Source organism: Poromitra crassiceps (assembly GCF_964638095.1).
Source record: "Poromitra crassiceps genome assembly, chromosome: 9".
Lineage (NCBI taxonomy): Eukaryota > Metazoa > Chordata > Actinopteri > Beryciformes > Melamphaidae > Poromitra > Poromitra crassiceps.
The window spans coordinates 23772820-23797194 of record NC_139630.1 but is presented as its reverse complement, the minus strand read 5'-3'; the positions used below and the strand labels follow the sequence as shown (position 1 = coordinate 23797194).

The window sequence follows — 24375 nt, the reverse complement described above, 5'->3', positions numbered from 1 at the left end:
ACTTACAATGGATCTCTAGGCAGTTTTGTTATGGCTTTCCCAATGAAAGACTTGAAAAGGTTTTAGTGTCCGTACCGGGATTCAAACCACAAACCTTTGGGTTGGAAGGCATGGTCTTTCACCACTGGACTACAGCCCAGCTCAAACACACAGCACATGCAGCAAGTCAAATAGATGTGGTTAAGATCAGGGTGACCATACCCTAACCCAATTGATATGGTGGTCGTGGTTAAGAAAACCCTGATCTTAACCACATCTATTTGACTTGCTGCATGTGCTGTGTGTTTGAGCTCATAAGTGTCAAAATAGAAAACCAGATTCAAACATAGGCAGAATGGTTCCAGGTCCATGTTTATCATACCAGAATGTTAGCACAACAATACAAAACTCACAGCAACAAGTAGACCAGTGGTTTATTGATAGTATTCTGTGACATCACCACACAGACATCTTGGTCTGCTTGTAATCAATTAACAGGTGATTAACCACACAGCCAATGAGCTGTGTGTAGTGTAAAGTGCCATATTGGTCGGAAATGCATGTGACATCATGGGAATACTATGAATAGACAAGTCCAAGTGAATCAGTTGTTATTAAGCTTTATGAAGGCTACTTAAACAAGATAAATGTACCAAATGTTATAGCAGACGTTTTGTCATTTCTAAGATTTTTCAGGTTCGCACAACATAGTATTGCATAAGGAGTTGCTCATAATAACTATTTTTAAATCTTTAAAGTATTTTAGTTGCTGTTCTGGGTATGGCATTGCATCCCTGAGAAGGCTACATCGGTACAGCTGGGTTTCATTCAGGTTCATGTGTAAGGATACTCATTCTACAGTGGGTGTTTATATGATATACTGTGCAAATCTATATTTTTTAATCTCTTAAATTACATAATATTCCTTTGGTTTCTTCAGTGCGGTTTGCTGATATGTCAAAGAGATAGTTACACAAATAAATGACAAAACTCATAAGCAAACAGAAATGGTGAAGTGCTGCTCATTTCAGAGAGATACCGTATTGCACAGACAGATGAGATCATCTTCACGGTGGAAGAGGTTTCTCCTGCTGGAGCAGGAGTGAGCTCATCTGCCAGGGTTAAACAAGGTCGTGAGCCAGGGGTGAGTGAGGTCGTCTGCCAGGGGTGAGCGAGGTCGTCTGCCAGGGGTGAGTGAGGTCGTCTGCCAGGGGTGAGTGAGGTCGTCTGCCAGGGGTGAGCGAGGTCGTCTGCCAGGGGTGAGTGGGGGTGAGCGAGGTCGTCTGCCAGGGGTAAGCGAGGTCATCTGCCAGGGGTGAGTGAGGTCATCTGCCAGGGGTGAGCGAGGTCATGAGCCAGGGGTGAGCGAGGTCATCTGCCAGGGGTGAGTGAGGTCATCTGCCAGGGGTGAGTGAGGTCATCTGCCAGGGGTGAGTGAGGTCATGAGCCAGGGGTGAGTGAGGTCATGAGCCAGGGGTGAGCGAGGTCGTCTGCCAGGGGTGAGCGAGGTCGTCTGCCAGGGGTGAGTGAGGTCATCTGCCAGGGGTGAGCGAGGTCGTCTGCCAGGGGTGAGCGAGGTCATGAGCCAGGGGTGAGTGAGGTCATGAGCCAGGGGTGAGTGAGGTCATGAGCCAGGGGTGAGCGAGGTCGTCTGCCAGGGGTGAGTGAGGTCATCTGCCAGGGGTGAGCGAGGTCGTCTGCCAGGGGTGAGCGAGGTCGTCTGCCAGGGGTGAGCGAGGTCATGAGCCAGGGGTGAGTGAGGTCATGAGCCAGGGGTGAGTGAGGTCATGAGCCAGGGGTGAGCGAGGTCGTCTGCCAGGGGTGAGTGAGGTCATCTGCCAGGGGTGAGCGAGGTCGTCTGCCAGGGGTGAGCGAGGTCATGAGCCAGGCGTGAGTGAGGTCATGAGCCAGGGGTGAGCGAGGTCATCTGCCAGGGGTGAGCGAGGTCGTCTGCCAGGGGTGAGCGAGGTCATGAGCCAGGGTGGATGGGGGCAGATCAGGGCATGGTGGGGCAGGGCAGCAGCATCAGCATGAGACACAGAGGACTGGGGCTCAGTGCCAGCCCCGATGAGTCTCTCCCTACACACACACACACACACACACACACACACACACACACACAGGGGTCAAACCAATAGAACTGGAAAATAGAATGCCCATTGGTCACACTGTATTTGGGCGTGTCACAAACAAAAGGCAAAGTAAACAGAGTTCCAGTTTAGATGATGCCGTCACACTTAGTTTCTGTTGCTCCATTAAGACTGAATGGGAGGAGCTGCTTTGTAAGTGTGGCAACACCTGATTCCAGCAATTCTGGGTACATGTTGTGTTTCAGAGCTGTTGGCTACATGTTGTGTTTCAGAGCTGTTAGGTACATGTTGTGTTTCAGACCTGGCTACACGTTGTGTTTCAGAGCTGTTAGCTACATGTTGTGTTTCAGAGCTGTTAGCTACATGTTTGTTAGCTACATGTTGTGTTTCAGAGCTGTTAGCTACATGTTGTGTTTCAGAGCTGTTAGCTACATGTTGTGTTTCAGAGCTGTTAGCTACATGTTTGTTAGCTACATGTTGTGTTTCAGAGCTGTTAGCTACATGTGTTCAGAGCTGTTAGCTACATGTTGTGTTTCAGGCCTCTTTTGGTATGGTATGGTGTTTATTCTTAATCCCCGAGGGGAAACATGGTTTGCCACCAGAGCGAGAACAGATACAAACAAGAAACAGTAACATACAGCACAATAACAATAATACAGTGGAGAGAGAGAGAGCCTCACAAAGCAAGGCTAGCAGTGTTCATTAAAGAATTTTACAGAAGCAGGAACAAAAGATCTTCTAAATCGCTCAGTAGAGCACCGAGGCATCAAAAGCCTATTACTAAACGAACTGCGCAGGGCATTAAATACATTAAACAAAGGATGGCCTTCATAAGAAAGAATAGAATTCAATTTTCTCCTTGTTCTCTTGGCTATAATCATCTCCAAAGAATCAGGGGGAAGGCCAATCACTGAGCCTGCCTTTTTAATCATTTTGTTTATCCTATTTTTGTCCATGACAGTGAGGCTGCCCCCCCAGCAGAGCACAGCATAGAAAAGGACACTAGCTAGGATACCTTGGTAGAACACATGAAGAAGTGACCTGCTGATGTCAAATGATCTAAGCTTCCTCAAGTGGAAAAGTCCAGACTGGGCCTTCTTGAACACAGAATCTGTGTTCTTCTTCCAGTCCAGCTTACTGTCCAGGTGGACACCGAGATACTTATAAGACTGGACTATTTCTACCTCCAGCCCTTTAATAATGACAGGGGAGACTTCTGCCTTCTTCCTCCCAAAATCAATAACTAGCTCTTTGGTCTTTTCAACATTGAGCAGTAAAAAATTGTCTTTTCAACATTGAGCAGTAAAAAATTGTCATCGCACCAGGAAACAAATAAATCAATCTCCTTTTTATAGGCCCGATCGTCACCTTTGTTGATGAGACCAATAAGAGCAGTGTCATCAGAGAATTTCTGCATATGACACATGGCCTCACTATGTCTGCAGTCCGCAGTATAAAGAATAAAGAAAAAAGGAGCTAAAACTGTTCCTTGAGGGGCTCCAGTTTTTGTCCAGATGATATCTGATACAGTGTCGTCCAGCCTAACAAACTGAGGTCGAGGCACAAGATATCTCATGCACCAGGCGATGGTTGAATTATGCAATTTATATTGAATCAGTTTATTTGCTAGAATGTGTGGCTGGATAGTGTTGTTCAGGCTCCATCTGGGCCCTTCTTGATCTAACTTCGTTCTCTCTCTTTCTTAAAAAAAAAAAAAAAAAAAAAAAACTAACCAACCTTGTACCACTAACCTAAACTTGTACCACTGTTCCTTCAGAAGTTAGACTGTGCTCCATAGTTGATTGCTCTATTGCTGACAAAAAATGTGTTATTGTAAGTCGCTTTGGATAAAAGCGTCTGCCAAATGACGTAATGTAATGTAATGAAGGCGCTCGAAAAATCAAAGAACATTTCCCTAACAGAGTTTAAATAAACGTCTTACAAATAAAGAAAAGCCACTGTCAAATCATGCGATTTAAGTGAATGTTTTGAGCTTTGAGAGAGGTTTGTTCATGTTTACCCATTTTGGTGGATTGTCCCAAGATCATACAAATGATGTGATTTTTGTGAACTTAAAGGCCCAATCCGTCAAAACTCACTATTAGTGACGCCGGTGGCCGTTAGTGTAACTGCAGGCAGCGTGTGAACGAGCTGACGCGCGGGCACCATACTCGCACGCGCACAAGCAGTTGCCTGGCAACAGCAGAGCTGTTCGTTGCTTTGTAACGTTAACTCATAAAAGTCACTTGAAAACGGCAACCTGGACAATTTATCGGTCAGATCAGCCTCGAGATGCCCAGGAAGGATTCTGGATGAATTAGGGGACGTTATTGTGGCATGTTTGGTCGTGTTTTGGCTTGCGTTGACTGCGGGCAAGTCGATACTCATGTTAGCAAAAGCCAGGAAATAGCCTGCTCCCCCTGTATGTATGGTAATGCCTGGAGTTGACCAAACTGAACAATCAAACAATGTTTCATAAGCATAACAGTAACGTTAGGCATATTTAGGACTGTTAAATTCATTATCCACACAAGACGGTAACGTTATTAGTGGGGCTGGTGGTAATTTCTATAAATGTAAATGAATATTAGTTAGCCGCGATTAGCATCAAGCTAACGCTACTAGTATGTGCAGTCCCACTGCAGTCAGAGCCTGCTGGCTGCGGATACTCATGTTTGCACAAGCCAGGAAATAGCCTGCTCCCCCTGTGTGTACGGTACCGTCAAACAATGTACCGTAAGCATAACAGACAGTAGGCTAACGTTAGGCATATTTCCGACTGTTAGATTCATTCATTCATAGTTAAGAAGCTATATGACAATGCCACTGGAGTGGTCCGAGTACAAGGCCAAAGGACAGAGCCTTTCCGTTTTGAAAAGGGAGTCAGACAAGGCTGTCTGATCTCACCGATACTTTTCAATACAATTGGGGAAAGGATCATGAGAGAGGTGGAGATCAATCTCCTGGAGCGAAGTGGAAAGGGCATCGGAGGTCGAGCTGTCTGGAACATTCGTTATGCCGATGACACAACCCTGATCGCAAATAATAAAGAGGAAATCATGACCATGGCAAACCATCTCAGGCAAGCGAGCTTGGAAATGGGTCTTCACATCAACAGCCTGAAGACTTCTACCATGAATGTGCATGGGAAAGGAAATGTGAAAATCCAGGGTGTTGAACTTGAAAATGTGAAAAAGTTTAAGTTCCTGGGATCTTATATCACCCCTGAAGGAGACAGCGCTGCAGACATCAAGATAAGAATAGGACAGGCCAGGAGCATTGCAGCAAACCTGACGGAAGTGTGGAAATCACAAGATCTAAGCCTGAAGCTGAAAGTGAAGCTAGCAAAAGCGCTGACGTGTCAAAATTATGCCAGAGAACAGCACATGTCCACAGGCCAGGGCTACTAGCAAACAATCAAAATAAGATTAATTTTTTATTTATTTAAATAAATAAAAATATTGCACTATTTATGCAGTTAACTCAACCTTTATTGCACTATTTATGCAGTTCACTCAACATTTTTGTGCCAGGAACAGGCAATCTGCAAGTGCTGTCCTTTGAAGACTATTTCAAGATTTATATTTCTGGCGCCAGCAACGCCAATGGATCTTTTCTCCTCTCGTTTCATGACGGTGGAAACAGAAATTCTGAACAACTAAAACCTTTCCTCCACGGTTTCCAGGGATCAAGCTTCCATGAATAGCAGCCATCTGAGCAAACACTGTGGACCACTCAGCACCAATGGGGCATGGCCGCGAATTACGATCAAAATATAAGGGGGTCGTCGGAACTACACCTCTCCACCAAATATCGTGAAAATCCGTGCTGTAGTATTTACGAAATTGTGCATTTGGTTTTTCAAACTGTCGCAATAGAAACAACTATGGACGGATCGTGATCAACACAAAAGTGTTCCACGCAACACGCCTTCACCAAATTTGGTGCAAATTGGAACATTCTGCATCGAAACGTTTAGATCACATTGTGTTTTGTTATTTTTGTGGTTTTTTGTCTCTTTGACCTTACTCAGTCATTCGTAGTGATGCATTGTGTAAGTTGGATTGTGAATGCCTTTTTGATTCTTCATTAATACAATAAAATAAAATTAAAAATTAAAATGCACACAGACAAAGAGTAAGTAAATCTTAGTAAACGTGGGAACATTATGAGAACTAGTGCAAACCACTTCTTGTAGTTTAGGGGGCTGGGGCCAAATCTGATATGGATGAATTGCTAACTAGTGCTAGTCATATTGTGTATTTTTTCATGATCATGTGTATTCTTGCATGATCAAAGGCACACAAAACTTTGAGACTGGTGTGGTTGTGCAACAAGACTATTGTTGGGAAATGTGGGAACACAGGGCCTTATTTTGGAAGAAAAAAAAATCTAAGAAATGTGGGAACATAGGGCTGTGGGAACATAGGGCTGAAATCTTAGAAATGTGGGAACATAGGGCTGTGGGAACATAGGGGTGACCCCCGCATGAAGCTAACGACTCACCACCGCAGCTAAATGCAGTCAAACAATAATGTTCCATGACCATAAGCATAACGGTAGTAACGTTAGGGTTGCATTACTTCACACAAGACGGTAATGTTAGCAGAGTTTCTGACCAGGTGGTCAGATACTTGTACTACGGAGTGACAGTAAAAATCTTGAAAATCCATTAGCAAGCAGCTAACGTTATCTGGTCAAAACCACATTACAGTAGCTACAAGCAGCAAGTTCCCTTCATGAACCGAAAACACAGTCCTGACTCTAGTTTCCCCCCCGATGTCGGTCACATTGCTGCTGTCTGGCCAGACGGGCTTCATTAGATAAATATTTATTTATTTAGTCTGGACTTTTTCTGGAGTCTGTGTTTGTTGTTTCCTTTAGCTAGCAGCTAGCGACGAGCGTAACGTTAAAAGCTACTTCAGCCATTTCCTGTTAGCGTCTAGACAAGAGACAAGCTCGACGTGAACGCGCGAGACGTCACATCCTCTAGCTGTGGCGGGAGATGCTATCCACTTCGAAACTGCGGTTTTCCATGTATCTTCTGAACGGCTGGTCGGAGAGAAACGCCCCTGGTCGCCATTTTTAAGTGACGTCAAGGCGCATTCACTCAGTGCCAATAATAAACACTTTGTGCACATTTATTTCTCGCCAGAACCAACGGAATGGGCCTTTAAGTACATGTTTCTAATTTATCAACGGGCTTTTTAATTTATTTTTTTAATGATCCAAGTTGCAGTGGTTTACCTCTGAAGTCGGCAGGCCTGTCCTCCCAGGGTGACAGCACAATACCCAGGGCTTTCCGCTGGTTACCTGACAGGGCTGCTTCCTGTTCAGCTGTTACTGCCACAGCCTGCTCATAGGAGAACATGCTGATCTGGTTCGGGTTAAACACCACCTGCAGAAGGTGACATGAGCCAAATGAGGGGAGGCACGAATTGTCAAGATGAACACACCAACATAGATAACAAGACATTTCGGGTCCCAGAACAAAAGCTGAATAGAACTCCATAGACTTGTTTTGTGGAAGTCAGGTCAGTGTACAGTAAACTAGTAATAATAGTCATTTAAGACTTAAGGTCCTTACACATCAAGAGCGATGCGAATATACGGCACGAAATTGCGATGCGAGTTTTGACCCACCTGTCAATCACAGCCACAGATGTGTACACGTCGGAAGCGAATTTCTGAAAAATCGAACGTGGTTCGAAAAAATAAACACCGCAATAACGCTCAGCGAAACTTCGCCGTCGGTATGCATGGTTGCATTGACTGATATAGGTTCGGAAAATATTATTGACGTGCGAATTAATCGCACGAAAAAAACGTGCTCTGTGTAAGGACCTTTACACTAAACTGCTCAGGTGGTATCATTGAGATAGCCAGAGGTGTGATTCCTTCAATTTGGTCCCTCACCAAAGCTGACATGGACATATCTGGAAGACCAGCTGCACAACGAGAAAGTGAAGTAGCATCAATGCTCCCAGAGCTAAACAGCCACCAACATAACTGAGTGAAAAATCACATTTAGCAGATGATCACAGAGAGGATTGTTCATATCAGGGTGCTCAACATGAGGAGAGTGGATGTGTCTTACCTGCCAGAACTCCAATCTCAATGAAGACATCAGTCTTCCAGTTACCTGTGGGTCCAAATGCAAGACTGTGTTGCAGAAGGTCGACGAGAGCCAGCAACTGGTCTGGTGAGCAGGACAGCCTCAGCTGACCCAGCCACAGCACAGCCTTACTGCAGCCACCAGGGGGAGACAGCAGGTCACACAGTAAGTAAAGGGGACAGAAGTACCACAGGAATGAGTCCGGACCTGGATGTTAACACTTCCGCCTCTTATGTGTAAAAGTCAATGGGATTTATGTGTGAGGATTTTGGTTGAATGCTTGAAATAAGGTCTGTGGTTAACAAAAGTTTATGACTTTTATGATTTTCAGTACAGAAGCGTAGGCTACAGTGTAAATGAAGCTACAGTGTAAATGAAGCATACAGTGTAAATGCGTTTTTTTATGAGATTTTCAGAAAATGCTTCAACAGTCATAAAAGCGGTCCTCATATAACTACACACACACACACACATACAGTACATATAGTGTGTGTGTGTATATATATATATATACACACACACACATACAGTATATACACACTATATATAGATCTTTTTGTGAATGTACAGCCCATTTTTAAACCAGCAGTATTTATATATAGGTATTCGTCATTGCAAAATGGCGCCATCTACTGCATACAGTAGATCTAACACCTATTTTCAGCATCCCAATGCTGCATCTGACCGTAATTGCCACGATGCAGTGGCATGGTGGTCTGCAACAGCATTGGGGTCAATTCAATCAATCAATCAATCAATTCCAATGAAACATTGGAAGTGAATTGGAATTTCAGGAAGCTTAGTGAAATTAATATTTTTTTTCTTGCCGGATATCTGAGATTATACTGAATATCATGCAATGTTAAAACATTTATCAAGTATTTAACAAGTATCAGCTAGTCAGATACACTAACTTAATTAGGTACAGTGTTCTTGAAGCGGGGCGCAGCGTTGAACGAGATCCGGCACCCAGAGCAGCAGCATCACCAGCTTTTTCTCTCTAAGTCCTGGGGGTCAACAACTAAACAAAAAAACGTAATTTAGCCACCTAAAACAACGCCCACCTAAACAAATCGATATCCGTGTACATGCACGCTCTATTTTGACAATTTTCAGCGCTTTACTTTTCCGCAAAACAGCAGTTTTATTCGGCACTGCTTTTTCTCCCAACCGTACAACTACCGTATTCCTCCGCTAAAAGCCTGCACAGAGCACAGAGCCGCGGTTTACAAAACAGGAAGGCTTAGAAGAGAGATAAAACACTGACTTACTTTAGAGACAACAAGTCACCTGGCCTCTCTGGTCTGGGACGTTTTCCACAATTTATCCTGGGAATGGTGAAAAAGGTCTGCAGCCAGGGCACCCAGGCATTTAGACAGGAGGCGCATCTCTCTGCCTGTTCACTTCACTCTCTGCAAAAGTTCCTCTTCTGTATTCTCTCTGGTTCATAATTGTATCCTCTTGTCACCAAGGTGAATGGCATATCATCCTCGCTATCAAAATCACTCATAAGACAAGCTAGGAAGATCATTGCTGACCCCTCTCATGTCTTGTATTCAGAATACGAACTGCTTCCATCTGGCAGGCGTTACAGAGTCCCAATCAAGAACAAAAAAAGACACCTCAACAGATACAAATACTCTTTCATCCCCATATCAGTCAGTCTCCTAAACTCAGGTCATAGGTAATGTATTGTTGATTGTACTGTAAATTATTGATGTTTGCACTTTGGTTGTGTGTTTGCACAAGTCGGCACTGGTGTGCTATGCACTATTGTTTTTTGTTGTTGTTTTTGTTATGGCACTGTGTACCTATGTGGCAGCCTGTATGTCCAAGACAAATTTCCCTCGGGACAAATTAAAATAATCTTGAAATCTTGAAATAATCTTGAATCTTATTAGGCAAATCCTTCAACTAGGCAACACCACGAGACAGACTGAACAGGACTCCCTCGTATGATATGAGATGATCTTTGCGGTTGGTGTAAACTTAGAGGCCACCTCCTGACAGACTGAGCTGAATCAGTTGTACACCGGGGCAGATAACCCGCAAGTTGTGTAAACGGGTGAATCATGGAAGTTGGAAACCCTCATTAGTGTTATGCTTGCCCCTGTGTTTACCCTGCCTTTTTGACACAAAATGGCCCCCGTGAAAAGGGTGTATTGGAGCCAACGAGTCAGAGAGATAACATTAGCGTCCCTTACTTAGCCTCTCAGCTGTAATAAACCTTTGCGAGTGACTGTGTATGTAGCCTGCCTGCATGTATGTGTTTACGTCACGGGTGACGGGTCGGGCTCTTATATTAACGCGGCTAACAGCTAACGGCTAACGGCTAACGATGTGACAACACAGTCTGTTGAGTGGGGAACAGAACAGACAAGATGGTGTCCCAGTACCTGGACAAAGACAGTGAAGAAGATGACGGTGATGATGGCGGTGAGGAACATGTCTCTCATGGGGAAATGGTCCTTGTCCAGCAGGTAGCACAGGGAGAAGGCGATGGCTCCTCGCAGGCCACCGTAGGCTATAATGAACTGGTCCTTGGTGGTCAGCTTGACGATGTGGAACTTGTTGATAACGTAGACCAGAGCAACCACACCTGGGAAGGACAATGTCATGAGAAACTGGGTTTGAGTGTGTGTGTAACAGATTTGGGTCAAATACTGTAATATTTGCTATTTTTTTTGCCTATTTAGTTGCCAGAGTTGACCATTTAGGGCCATAGAATGGGGCTGTATCATAAAACTTACTGGCAGGTTTAGAGTAACGTTAGGGGCAGATACCGTCACGGTAGGGTGCTTCAAAATGCGAAATATTGGGAAGCGATTTGCAAATTTTGCATGACCCGTTTTCTCCATTCTTCCACCCATTTTGGTCACGGTCTATTGTAAAAATGAACGTTAACTAATGAAAATGATCATTTTGAAAAAGAGAAGATGACCATACACGTCACATAAACGTTTTAGCAGGTGCTGGAGTGTAGCAGAGATAAAGTAGCCTAAAGAGAAGGCTGCTGCCACCAATGCTCCTATATATTTATCTTACAGAGCATTGATAGGTCTTCATCAGGTGATGATCACCACTGACCAATTCATAATCTCAGTCAGTGACATCATAAACATTTGGTTTACCATGCCCAACATCATCTGCCATTCTAACATGTCTCTGCTGCCCATTGACAGATACAGACTCAGAGGCAGACTGTTGCATATGTCAAGCTTAATTAACATGTTGGTTGTGATTGGCTGTGATCACCTGTGTTGCAGCTGACTAATAACTAATGTGGATCCATCATGGTATTCACAATCATAATTCATAATTTTATGAATCGGGGTAAATTACCGTGGTGCAGATTTTGCGTGCTGCTGTTCTGTCACTGCAGAGTTTTATGAATTAGCCCTAATAAAAGTCAAATGACTTTTCTCTCTGATTGTGTGTTTTAATAAGCTACTCTATGTGAGATGGCTCCGTAGGCACTGAAGTGACCACAAACCCACTGACCGCTACAACTTAAAAACGGTTTTCCATCACAAGCTCTCCCATCACATGATGTGTGTGGCAGTATCATGTGATGAGCTCGTGACTCTTGGCAACAACCAATGAAGTCACAGACAGACAGTATATCATCAAAAAAATCACTACAAGAGTGACGGTAGCAGCACGCCAAAAATTGAGATGCAAGACTTCAGATTTCCACTTTCTTTTTTTATTGAGGGTCAACGCGTTTCGGCATATGTGCCTTCATCAGAGCATGCTCTGCTCTGATGAAGGCACATATGCCGAAACGCGTTTAAATGCAAATTAAAACACCCTGGCCTTTTTATCTCTCTTATTCTTTTGAGCGGAGTGGAGCGGTGAGTGCGAGCGGGTGAAATCTGTATCGAGCGGGGAGCGGTCTGGAGCGGCCGTGAGCGCTGGAGCGGGTGGAAAGGACCGCTCTGGGAGCGAGGAGCGGTAATTATCACCGCTCCGCTACCCTAACCCTCTGGTGTATATATATGTATATATATATATATATATATATATATATATATGCTCTGCTCATTGCTTAACATATTATGTACAGTACTTGCTCTATAGTGAACTTTGTGACAAACGTGTTTCATAAGAAGCTATTCACTTGACTTGTGCATAGATTATCAACGGCAGTCCACCATGACATCATGCATAGTTGTTTCCGTTTGAATGTATATCTTAACACACCCCCGCCTGCCATCACATATACGTTCAAAACGTTTGGAAACCACTACAGTAGAGCTGACCTATGACCCGTGCCACCAGACACAGGATGACAGTGACCGTGACGAAGGTCCAGTTCCAGGAGTGCTGTCCGTCCACCGTGGCCACGCCCAGGAAGATGAAGATGAGCGTCTCGCTGACGCTGCTCCACATCTTCAGGAAGTACTTGATGGTGGTGTGGGACTTGTGGGATATGTTGGCCTCCACGTAGGGTCGCATCACTGCCCCGCATGCTATCAACCTGTAAGGACAAGGGACAAGATGCTAATGCCTTTTGCATCAGTTGAATGGATAATAAAGTGAGTGAACATTTGATTGTTTTATGAGATTTGAATAGTTTCCTAACTCCTCAGAAAATGTTCGCTCTTCTTTCTGAATCTAGCTTTGATGGTCTTAGTATAAAAGCAAACATTATCAAATCACTGATTATTGCTTCTGAGAATAATATGGGAACAGCAGTGTTTCCCCTAGAAAAATTTCAGGCCTGGAGGGATTTCGAAATGTACCCCGACCGCAACGATGGGGGCCCTCACTGGCGACACTAAACTTTTAGCTAACCTGTTCGCATCCATGTACGCAATGGCATCCCAAGTATCATCATACTATTATGGGATGCGATGCGAACAGTTGTATTATGGGATGTGCGTTTCCCAGGCAACGACACACGTTGACACGTTTTGGAACAGCGCTGCACGCTGGCACAATGCTCCTAAAAGCAAAATGCTTATTGTTTTTAATGATTTGGCATCTTCTATTACTGTCAACACTGTCAACACCAGCATTGTTGTATTGTAATAATATGCCATAAAGGTTTATTGAAATTTTGGGGAAAGCAGAAAAAAAAAATCTATCTTTTTTCTGGCCTGGCGGGGGCGCCGTTGGCCTGGAACACACTGGAACAGGCAATCTGAACAAAATAGCATTTTCAACTCTTCTCCAGCAACAAAGGGGAACAGTGATGTCAGAGGTTACTGCATAACAAATTGCTCCAATTTCCAGCCTAAGTTCCATTCTGATGAGAAAACACACACGACAGCCAGAGAGAGACGTCCCCATCCCAGTCTGGTAACCACTTCTACTATCATGTCAAAGATGCATTCTGATCAGAAAACACACACGACAGCCAGAGAGAGACGTCCCCATCCCAGTCTGGTAACCACTTCTCCATCATGTCAAAGATGCATTCTGATCAGAAAACACACACGACAGCCAGAGAGAGATGTCCCCACCCCAGTCTGGTAACCACTTCTACTATCATGTCAAAGATACATTCTGATCAGGAAAACACACACGACAGCCAGAGAGAGATGTCCCCATCCCAGTCTGGTAACCACTTCTACTATCATGTCAAAGATGCAGAGGCCAAAAAACGAATGTCATCCAAGTTGCATAAGGCACTACAGCTGCTCATCATTCCACCTCTACAGCAATATTGGAATGCCTCAGGAGGTCCCTGAAGACCATCAAGGACACAAACCACCCCCACATGTGAACCACATGTTCTCCCTGTTACCCTCAGGGAGGAGATACACTGTCCCAAAAGCACGCACAAATCGCTTGAGGAACAGTTTCTTCCTGCAGGCCACGAGACTCCTTAACATACACAAATAAACTCCCAACAATCATGTAGTAGCTGTACTGCAGCTGCTACCATTACGTATGTTTAATTCTAATTAGGTCTATGCTATTTGCACCTGTGCAAACAGAATGTTTAATTATTAAACATTATTATAATTATGTTTAAATTATGTCTATACTATTTGCACCTATGTGCAGTGAATATGTCACTGTTTTTTGGCTTGTTTTATTGCTTGTTGTGTCTCTTGTTGTTTTTGCACTCATATGCCCTGCTATTTTGCACTATGTTGTAACGGAGTCTACAGCACAAGAATTTCACACGTGATACTTGTACTACGGAGTGACAATACAAATCTTGAATCTTGGATTGGCTATAAGGGCATGAGGGAGGGGTGAGAAAAGGAATTGACACTGGGAAGCTGTTTCATGACTCTTATATCAGGGGCTCAGGGGCTCCTGGCCTTTCAACAGACTGTCCTTGACTGAGCGTCTCCGAGGTGCTCTTTTAAGAGAGGCATTAAATAGACCAATGGCCACAGGCAGGAATGATTTCCTGTGCCTCTCCGTATTGCATCTAGGTGGAATCAGTCTCTCACTGAACGTACTCCTGTGTTTGACTAGCACGCCGTGGAGTGGGTGTGAGTCGTTGCTCATGATGGAGCGTAGCCTGGACAACGTTCTCTTCTCTGACACCGCAGTCAGAGAGCCCAGATCCAGCCCCACAATGTCCCTGGCCTTACGGATCAGTTTGTTGAGTCTGTTGGCGTCCGCTGCCTTCAGCCTGCTGCCCCAGCACACAATAGCATACAGTGCTTCCCCACCTGGTTCTTCAAGTCCTGGATCTCCCGCTGATGTTTCTCATCCTTGATTTTGGAGATGAGCTCTTGGGTCAGCATCCACTCCTTCGCCCCCTGCTCACTGCAGAGGTCAAAGTAGTGGATTCTCTCCTCCTTCAGGCGTGTTGTCAACCTAAAAGAGACAGGCGAGCAGTGAAACTGTGGGTCAGGCAATTTATACATGAATGAATAAAAACAGCTTCATCAGAAGTCCTGTCGTTTTTTCTGAGTCACAAATGAGAAATGGTCTCTTGTCGTACAACCAGCACTCATGAAAAGAACTGAAAAAAGAAGAGAGACTCACATTCCCTTCAAGTGTTTTGAGTCCTTAGGTGCTTACCTGTTGATCTCTAGCTCCTGTTCCTCATGCTGTCCTTTCAGCTTCTCCAGACTGCGTTTCAACTGGATGTTCTCAGTCTGTATAGATAGATGGTTACAGAGTGAGATGAGAAACAGTAAATGTACAGTATGAAATAGGCCACGCCCATCACGGGGGAAAAGCACCGTTCATTTCCACACACCAGTGTCATTTTCCTTGAATTAAACATAGCTAAAAGCTGTTGTGTGGTGGGCTGCGCAGACAACAAATGTAAAAAAGAATCGCCAGTTAACATATTTTTGTACTCCCAAGGAAAACAAGGAAGCCATTGAGAATTGGCAAGAAGAAAAATGTGGATGTTGCTGTCAATGAAGTAAGTTGGAGTGTTCATCTTCCGCATATACGATATTTTTGTGCAACACCCGACCATGCACGCGACATAGGAGGAACGCCAGGATTGGAGGGGAGATTGTGTTTTCCCCCGTTTTGGGCGTGGTTTCTGAATGATGGCACGCTCCGCAGTGTCTCTATGAGGGGGAGGTAGGTGGAGTTTAACAGTTTATGAAAACTCATTCAAATTCATGTGTGCTTCTTCATGCTCTACCTTGCTGTTCCAGCTGCTTGGTCAGCACGGCCACATCCTGCTCCATCCGCCAGTTGCTGCAGGCATCGGTCATGAGCAGAAGGTCATGGAGAGGAGACCAGCTGCCACTGGAATGAAGGCAAATTAAAGTATTACATTGTAATGCCAAATATTGTTCCAACTGTAGGGCTGTCCCAAATACTAATTTACCTCTGGATTCAAATGCTAGCCCTACATTACGCCCTTTGAAGACATTTGATAAATCACACAAGCTTTCAGATCAAGTCCAGAATTATACCTGGTTGAAGGAGAAGGCACTGTTTCACAGAACCATGTTGCTGGGCGGTGGGCTGGGAGCTCTGGCTTGTTTGTTAACTGTAAAAAGATTGAAACAAAGTCATGACATTTAGTCTAAAGACAGGTAGGTAATTTTTTATTTATTTATTTCAGGGACAGTGCAACATTAATGAACATTTGCATGTAAATGTGCCGGATTATAGCCTTAGCTAATTTCCATCCGTAGTCCCTCGACAGGTGAGGTACAAAAAAGTTTAAAAAGAAGAAATAGAAAAATTAGTGCATACATAGGGCAACTGACAGGGGTGCAATGTAGGTGACACATACATACACATAGGGTAAAAAGGAGAGGAGACATACATATACATGAAGGAGGCATTTAACTTTGCAATTCAAGTGGGCACATACAGACCTTCAATTCCGGTATGTAATACAAATAAAACAAAAACAGGAAACATTAGGGACATTGACCAAGGTAGACATAGGACTTACAAGGATATATATATACAAAAACAACACATGAAACAAAAGGGTTTAGATATGGTCGCAGTTTTGATTTGATCTGAGCCATGACTTTAACAGCCCCTTAAAGGTGTGAAAACTGCTACTCTCTCTGACTGACATTGGTAGGCTATTCCACAGTTTGCTACCCCTGTAGGACAAAACATTTTGTCCGACAGAGGACCGTCTCAGAGGTAGTTCACAGTCACCTCTCGACGAGCTTCGCGTGGTGTTCTGGGTAGCTCTCCGTTTGATAAAGCATTCTAAAGGAGGTGGTGCTAGCCCATGAAGGATTTTATAAATCATACAGGCAATTTTTAATTTTTTATAATTGTCAAAGCTGAGGAGCTTGTACTTTAGAAGTATATTGCAATGATGGCAAGATATAGGTTTCTTATCTAAAATTTTCAGGGCCTTTTTATATAGAGACTCGATGGGCTTCAAGGTGGTTCCCCCTGTGAAGGAGCAGCTGGTAAGGCAGTAATCTATATGTGCAAAAATCATTGAATGGAGAAAGGTTAGAGCCGCACTGTCAGTCAGAGATGCTCTAATCTGCCTAAAATTGCAGAGATTGAATTTTAGAGTGTTCGATACCTTTTTTATATGACTCTTGAAAGAGAGTCATATAATAACAGCTCGTAAAATAACAGGTTAGTGATGTGAGTGACCCACTTACCCAGCTGTGAAGTGACTTCAGGCCCATGGCCACGTTAATTAGCATGGCTGCCATTTTCCAGTTGAACTGATGAGTTGTAGGAGTTCACTTGTTGGTTTGCAACCTGGCAATGTAAAAAAATATTTAATTATAATTAATGTGAAAATCAACTTTTCTCAATCAGATATAGATCAACACATAAGCACAGTGAAACTATAAAAGGCACTTATAGGAACATGTCCACATATATGTGAGTCACAGCACTAAAACCAGGGTTAGTCAGCAGCATGATAATCGCATTCTGAGAAACATTCAGTCAACAAATGAACTACGGTAACTACATCAGATTTCTCAAGACAGCCTGACACGCCCACACAGTCCGCGGGAGAAAATACACTCTAAAAACTAATTGATTCTCATGACTTTTGCCATGACTGTCAAACCTAAATTTATATACTTTGCGACGTTCATCATCGTTCAAATTTGGCTGGTGGCTTATTAACATAGGGTCCTGTGATGTGATGAACTCAAAATGCTAAATAATAAAGAAATATTTCTGGTTTCCAGGGACTTTAAATATCAACAACTAGCCAACAGATATTATTAAAGCTGGTGGGCTTCATGGAAAGAGTGTGACTTGGTTGACCGTTATATCAAACTGGTAATTCAGTGTCGTTTTATTGCCACACAACTAACGTTATTAGCTCACAACTAACAACTATGTTCCAGGTCATCTCAAAAACAATGCAACGGACACAGCGTAGCGTTACATTAGGCCTTGGCCACACTGATCCATGGTGTCTGTCCGTGTGCGTTCATTTCTCTGTTCACTTCCATTCATTTTCAATGACAGCTGTCCGACTGTCCGTGGAGTACTCAGAAGCGTACGTATCCAGAAGATTTGCATACGTTTTGATGGACAGAAAGTTGAAGAGGGATGAACTTTTTCTGGATAGACGTATCGGATGGTCAGATAGTCACTGTCCGTTTAGCCAATCAGAGTCGAGGTCTCGAGAGGAGGCGTTCCGAGATTTGTTTCAACTTTTCACAGAAGATGGCGGCCGAGGCGGTGAAGGAGGCTATAATTAATGCTGTGTACACCATCCCGCTGTTGTCCAACGTGCCACATTGCTCTTAAAGGGCTCGCGCCGCATTAACTACAGTAATAATCACATGGGGGGAAAAAACACATTTTCACATGAGTGGGGCACGCGCAAATACCACCGTGACGTCACGATGTACCAAATCGCCCATTCATTTGAGGGCACAAAAAAAAGCAGGTTTGAACCCATAGAGGGAACTTATGCTGCTGAAATGATAGGGGTTTGTACAATTTTAACAGATTGGTCACAGATGTGGAGATTTTGACCAGAATCCTTCACATACCACCCCAAAAGCCATATATATTGGTTAAAAGCTGAAAAAGGTGTTTGGGGGTTTAGTCCTGCTTTAACTATACTTACTAGTTTCAACTACATTTGCTGGGCAGTCATTATTGGTGTCTACAAAAACAACATTTTGATTGAGTTAAAGGCTACAATGTAACAATGAGAACAATTAGGCTACCATAACCTGAACATTACTGAATTTAGTTCATTGATACACAAATTTCAAACCAACTCACTAAGTTAATTTGAACCCAAGTAGCTGCCAAAATAATGGAAGCATTCAAGTAATTGAGGGATGCATTATTATAGAAAGCAGGCTAAATTGGCACCCCCCCCCCCCCCCCCAATGTGTGACTGTTTCTCTCTTGACATACAGTAACAGGCTTTATTTTGAAAATCGACAGGATGTTTTATTTTATTATTCTCGTGAATTCCTGCCCAGCTTGATCTGCTCTGTGCTGCTTGACGTGACTTTTGAGAGAAGCTAAAATACACAGGCTGATTTGTGGAGCAGAGTGGAGAGCCGCTTCGGGGACGCCTCTGGTGGACACAAGTATTCACAAGACAGGCTACATCCGCCTCATCTCGCCGTCGTAATGCAACGTTTCCTGGTGGAATCTCAATCTGCCCGGCTGCCCGGCAGAGACTTTAGTCCCAAAAGAGAAAAAAAACTTGAATGGATTTGCATCAAAGGAGATTTAGAAGTGAGTAGACGCAAATCCGTCTGAAGAATAAGTAAGTAGACGCGTCTACCTGCGTTTAACCTCCACTACACCTCACATTCAAAGCACTTCATACTCCCAGAGCTGGCGTAAGCCATATAAAAACCCTCTGGCTTTACCCAAAATTAAAACGTCCAGAGTTTGTGTCTTTGAAAACAAACTGCTAAAGCTGCGTTCACACCGACCTATTAAAATTTTTCGCTGGCATCGAGTTTACATACAAAGTCAATGCAAACGAGCAATTGAGCGTATATTCGCCCGGGAGAAAAATCGCTGGGCGTCCGAGCGACAGAGACAGAACGATAGGGCGAAAATACGCCCGAGATGAAATATCCCAACTCGAGCGAAATTACGCTGGCATCAGTCGCTCGCTGTTCAACGCTGATTGGCTGCCCTGTGAGAGTGAGTCAAGGATCACACTGGCTTGGAACAAACCGCTGGTTTATTGTGTGGCAACAAACCGCATTGACAGCTGATTGACAGGCTGACAGCTGACATGAAGTGAAGTCTGTACTACCGGTATAGAGCTCGCGTTAGGAGCACGCTGATAGGCTTAGCTTGTAAACAACTACGGTGGCTCGGCCTCGTAGTGGACAAACATCATGACATTGTGTAACGTTATAGCCCCCATATGTCCGTCAATTATTGTGCCTGTTGACGAGCAATTTAAACAGAGCGACAGAGCGATTCCAAAGGGTTGAATCGAGCGACAGAGAGAAAAATAAATATCTCGGTGTGAACACAGCTTAACACATTCACTGCCAGCCGTTTTTTTTTTACTGTAGGTAGCTTCTGCCAGAGGGGTTTTTGAGGATTCTGGCTCATCTTTCAAGACCCGAGGATTCTTTTCTGCTAAGATTTTGTGAACACAAAATATCTCAAAAGAACTAATAGAATGTGTGCTTTCTCTGTCTAAAAGAGTTAGTTTGTAGAGTTAGTAGTTATGTAGGCATTAGCACTTGAATACAGCATGGTTTCAGCGTCTGAAAATTTAAGCTGAGATAAATAGCTTTTTGTGAAATTCGATAGAACAGTCACTTTAACCATTCATTTTTGGCATCAGTAAGACGTCAGACATCTAAACAATAGTTTTGAACAGTAATTTCCTCCATAACAGCAGGAAACACCCCTCTCCTTCAAACTCCTCCCTCCGCGTGTGTTCTTCTTGGCTGCAGCGGGCGTGTCACAAGCTCGTTTCTGCTGCTGCTGTAACCTCGCGTCACCAGGCTCACTGCTTTGCTGCTGCTCCTGTCGGCCGCTGGGCAAGTCTGGATGGGCTCGCTCGTTTCTTGGAGTTTCGGTTGAGAGCTTTGATGAAGCTTTTGCGATTCTGGTCTTATTTATGCTGCGTGTTTCAAAGTGTGTTCCACCCGTAATCTATTATGCAAATTTGCAATCCCTCACCGCCAGCAATCAGCGCGAAAGCGAAAGCGTTTTCGCCAATCCATTCTACAGTATGAGAATGGTTTCATCGCGCGTTCCCCTGCAGTTTTGGCTCTGCTTTTTCTAGTCTGGGAGAGCACTGTCGCCACTTAGTGGGTCGGTGGAATGGGTTGTACACGTTCGGTGGCTCCAATATTTATATAAGAGATGTAAAAGGGTTAGATGCACATCCCACGGTCAAAAAAAAAATAATCTTTTTTTTGACGTATTAACACATTCACTGCCAGCCGTTTTTTTTTTTTACTGTAGGTAGCTTCTGCCAGAGGGGTTTTTTGAGGATTCTGGCTCATTTTACAAGAGCCGAGGATTATTTTCTGCTTGGACTTTGTGAACACAAATTTCACAAAAGTACTAATAGAATGTGTGCTTTCTCTGTCTAAAAGAGTTAGTTTGTAGAGTTAGTAGTTATGTAGATATTAGCCGTTGAGTACAGCATGGTTTCAGCGTCTGAGACTGAAAGCTGAGATAATCGCAGTTTTGTGAAATTCAATCAAACAGGCAGAACAGTCACTTTAACCATTTATTTTTGGCATCAGTGAGAGATCAGACATCTAAACAATATAGTTCTGAACGCCCTCTCCTTCAAACTCCTCCCTCCGTGGGCGTGTCTGGTGGCTTTCAGCAGCATTTGTCACAAGCAGTTTCTACTGCCTGTCTGAGCAGTGAGCAGCCTCCCTCCCTGGGAGTGTGGATGGGGCTCACTCGTTTCTTGGGTTTGAGAGCTTTGATGAAGCTTTGTGCGATTCTAGGCTTTATGCTGCGTGTTTCAAAGTGTGTTTTCCACCCAGTCTATTTTTGGAACCCCCCACCGTTGTGCGCCCGTGTGCACCAGCGTGAAAGCGCTTTCGCCTACAGTATGAGAATGAGGCTCGTTCGTTTCTGGGTTTTCGGTTGAGAAACCCCAAGAAACGGGGTTTCTTTTGCGATTGTGGTCTTATTTATGCTGCGTGTTTCAAAGTGTGTTGCACCCATAATCTATTATGCAAATTTGCAATCCCTCACCGCCAGCAATCAGCGCGAAAGCGAAAGCGTTTTCGCCAATCCATTTTACAGTAGGAGAATGGTTTCATCGCGCGTTCCCCTGCAGTTTTGGCTCGACTTTTTCTAGAATAGAGAGCACTGTCGCCACTTAGTGGGTCGGTGGAATGGGTTGTACACGTTCGGTGGCTCCAATATTTTTATAGGAGATGTGGGGAGCGTTGATCCACGTCCCACCGTCAATTTTTTTTTTTTTTTTTTTTTTGACGACTCAACTCGTCATTGGCAGTCAACCGTTGGATTTTTTTTGACGATTCAACTCGCCATTGGCAGTGAACGTGTTAACACGTCATTGGCAGTCAACCGTTGGATTTTTTTTTACGTATTAACACGTCATTGGCAGTGAACGTGTTAACCAAGGCCAAGACAATAAGCACGTTTCCTTCACAACAACTGGCCAGGTGGCACAATTTCATCTGTTTTCCTCTAGGAGGCAGCCAAACTTCATTTGTCTGAAACATCAAAGCGCTATAATGAAGAAAATGTGAGTTAAGGTTAAGTTCTGGTCCCACACCGGCCCGCCCAGTTGTTTAGTGGTGGAAAAAGCTGAGTGGACTTTCTAGCGGTCTGCAGAGGGAGTGTGTTTTACCCGCATTTCTTCTTCTGGGTGTGTCTTGCTTTGATGAGGGCCAGGATGGCTGCTTCATCATAGTGGTGGTTGCACTTCTTATTCTTCATGGGATTCACCATATCCACCTTGAGAAGCATAATAATGCAATTAGTAAGATAGAACCTAACGAGTGGTTGTCAACATGGGGTCTGGGGACCATCAGGGGGTCCCCAGTAAGCTGGTGATTTGTTAAAGTTAAACATTTCATTGACAGGGTGGGTCTGGGTAGCGTAGAGGTATAATAAGCACTCGCCTACCACCACGGAGACCCGGGTTCAATTCCCGGGCAGCGGTATTTTCGGCGTGCTCAAGACGTTCCTACAGACACAATTGCCCGTGTCTGTCGGTGGGAAGCCAGCGGCGTATGAGTCCTGGTCGCTGCACTAGCACCTCCTCTGGTCAGTTGGGGCGCCTGTTCGGGAGGAGGGGAACAAGCTAGTTCACACGATTTCATCATCTGTCAATAATGCCCCGACCCACCTCATCAGGTAGGACTATGTGAACATGGGTGAAAAGACGAGGGTAGTAAACATTATCCAGCTGTTTGGGTGTGTTATCGTCAAAAACCCAGTCTAGCATCATCTCTGTTGAATTTTTACTTCCAGGCAGGGGGGGGGTATTTAGTGATTTGGGGGCAAGTGCAGCAGACAGATAGTGTCTTGCTTTATTTGTATTTTGCTTTCCCTAGCTGAATGTTGGTATTGGCAGTGGTAGGAGATTTAAATTCTTATATAATGCTGGATATTTAAATTAATAATAAAAACGCACCCATTAAGATTTTGCACCTTTTTTTCTTTCTCCAACTCTCTTTCTTATAGTATATAAATAATCTGATGCAAAAAACAATCGGGACACCCTCCACGTGAACATGCAAAACGGAGGGTTAAGGGCCAAGGGGTGACTTATCATTATGAGAACATGAAGTAGCTATGTAACGAACCTCCCGTGCTGCCGACAGCCTGCTCTGTTTGCTGTCCGAGTGTCCGTCACATAGATAACATCTCCCGCTTTATCTCCCGCTGCTGTTTGTAATTGATATATGGCCTTATTCCATACAAGCAGCAATTGAATTGAATCGTCCATAATCTTGAAATCAGATCATATCTCTATGCTAAGATAGGCTGCTACGCTACACAACACAACAGATGGAGTCAACTCTGACCTGCCCCGGATGTGCTTCATGAGAAGCGAGAAGCGCTTCTGTTTGGTAACAGAATAAGAAGAGAAAACCACAGAAGAAGAACATAAGCACATCTGAGGTTCATTACATAGCTAATTCATGTTCCCATAATTATATAACAACCATAATGAACCGCGAGGTGACAGAAAATATGTTCTTTACAGTGTGAACGACATATGCCCCATTTACGACTGTTTTGGCCAGTTCCAGGACTCTACTTGGATCTGAATATCTTCTAGGGGGATCAGAATGAAACCAAAGTTATTTGGGTGAGTAAAACATATTTTAAGCTGGAAATAAGGTCTGGGGTGTAAAAAACAGGAATTCTCCTTTAAGAATGAACAATAGAGCGACTTGTCAGTGGGACGACAAAGACGAGAGGACGTTCACCCAAGCCTTAAGTGGGGGGTTGAGTCAGTCAGGGGGTGAGTTCCTCCATGGCTCCTCCTCGCAAGGCGCTGGACATGGCCCTATTGCGGGCCAGCCTGGAGTTGGAGGGAGGAGAGAGCCTCATGGAGCAGACCAGGGCTTCCACCTCCTCCTGCTGATCGTCGTGCTGGAGCCTCATGGAGCAGACCAGGGCTCCCACCTCCTCCTGCTTCTCATCGTGCTGGAGCCTCATGGAGCAGACCAGGGCTTCCACCTCCTCCTGCTTCTTGTCGTGCTGGAGCCTCATGGAGCAGACCAGGGCTTCCACCTCCTCCTGCTTCTTGTCGTGCTGGAGCCTCATGGAGCAGACCAGGGCTTCCACCTCCTCCTGCTTCTTGTCATGCTGGGACAGCTGCCGGTTGAAGGCGATAGC

At 44.3% G+C, this 24375-nt stretch overlaps 2 protein-coding genes across 4 annotated transcripts; both read right to left on the bottom strand.

The window, feature by feature from the left end:
- Positions 1 to 1860: 1860 nt before the first annotated feature.
- On the bottom strand, positions 1861 to 8206 carry LOC310782032 (putative stereocilin-like protein). The gene is made up of 4 exons (XM_083642685.1): positions 8167 to 8206; positions 7920 to 8017; positions 7317 to 7467; positions 1861 to 2058 (listed from the first exon to the last, which is right to left on the bottom strand). Exons 2-4 carry the CDS (start codon positions 8001 to 8003, stop codon positions 1976 to 1978), a joined length of 318 nt encoding a protein of 105 aa, XP_083498811.1. The 5' UTR covers positions 8004 to 8017; positions 8167 to 8206; the 3' UTR covers positions 1861 to 1975.
- LOC310782031 (sodium/hydrogen exchanger 1-like) lies at positions 8206 to 24177 on the bottom strand. Of its 3 annotated transcripts, XM_083642684.1 has the most exons (10): positions 23964 to 24177; positions 22373 to 22479; positions 17214 to 17316; positions 16038 to 16114; positions 15761 to 15867; positions 15178 to 15254; positions 14823 to 14970; positions 12447 to 12664; positions 10581 to 10783; positions 8206 to 8315 (listed from the first exon to the last, which is right to left on the bottom strand). In XM_083642684.1, the coding sequence occupies exons 8-10, from the start codon at positions 12640 to 12642 to the stop codon at positions 8313 to 8315; spliced, it is 402 nt and encodes a 133-aa protein (XP_083498810.1). In that variant the 5' UTR covers positions 12643 to 12664; positions 14823 to 14970; positions 15178 to 15254; positions 15761 to 15867; positions 16038 to 16114; positions 17214 to 17316; positions 22373 to 22479; positions 23964 to 24177; the 3' UTR covers positions 8206 to 8312. The 3 variants fall into 3 exon arrangements, with proteins under 3 accessions (XP_083498810.1, XP_083498808.1, XP_083498809.1); XM_083642682.1 differs by lacking the exon at positions 8206 to 8315 and having other exon boundaries at positions 10476 to 10783; XM_083642683.1 differs by lacking the exons at positions 8206 to 8315; positions 23964 to 24177 and adding an exon at positions 22651 to 22742 and having other exon boundaries at positions 10476 to 10783.
- Positions 24178 to 24375: the final 198 nt, after the last annotated feature.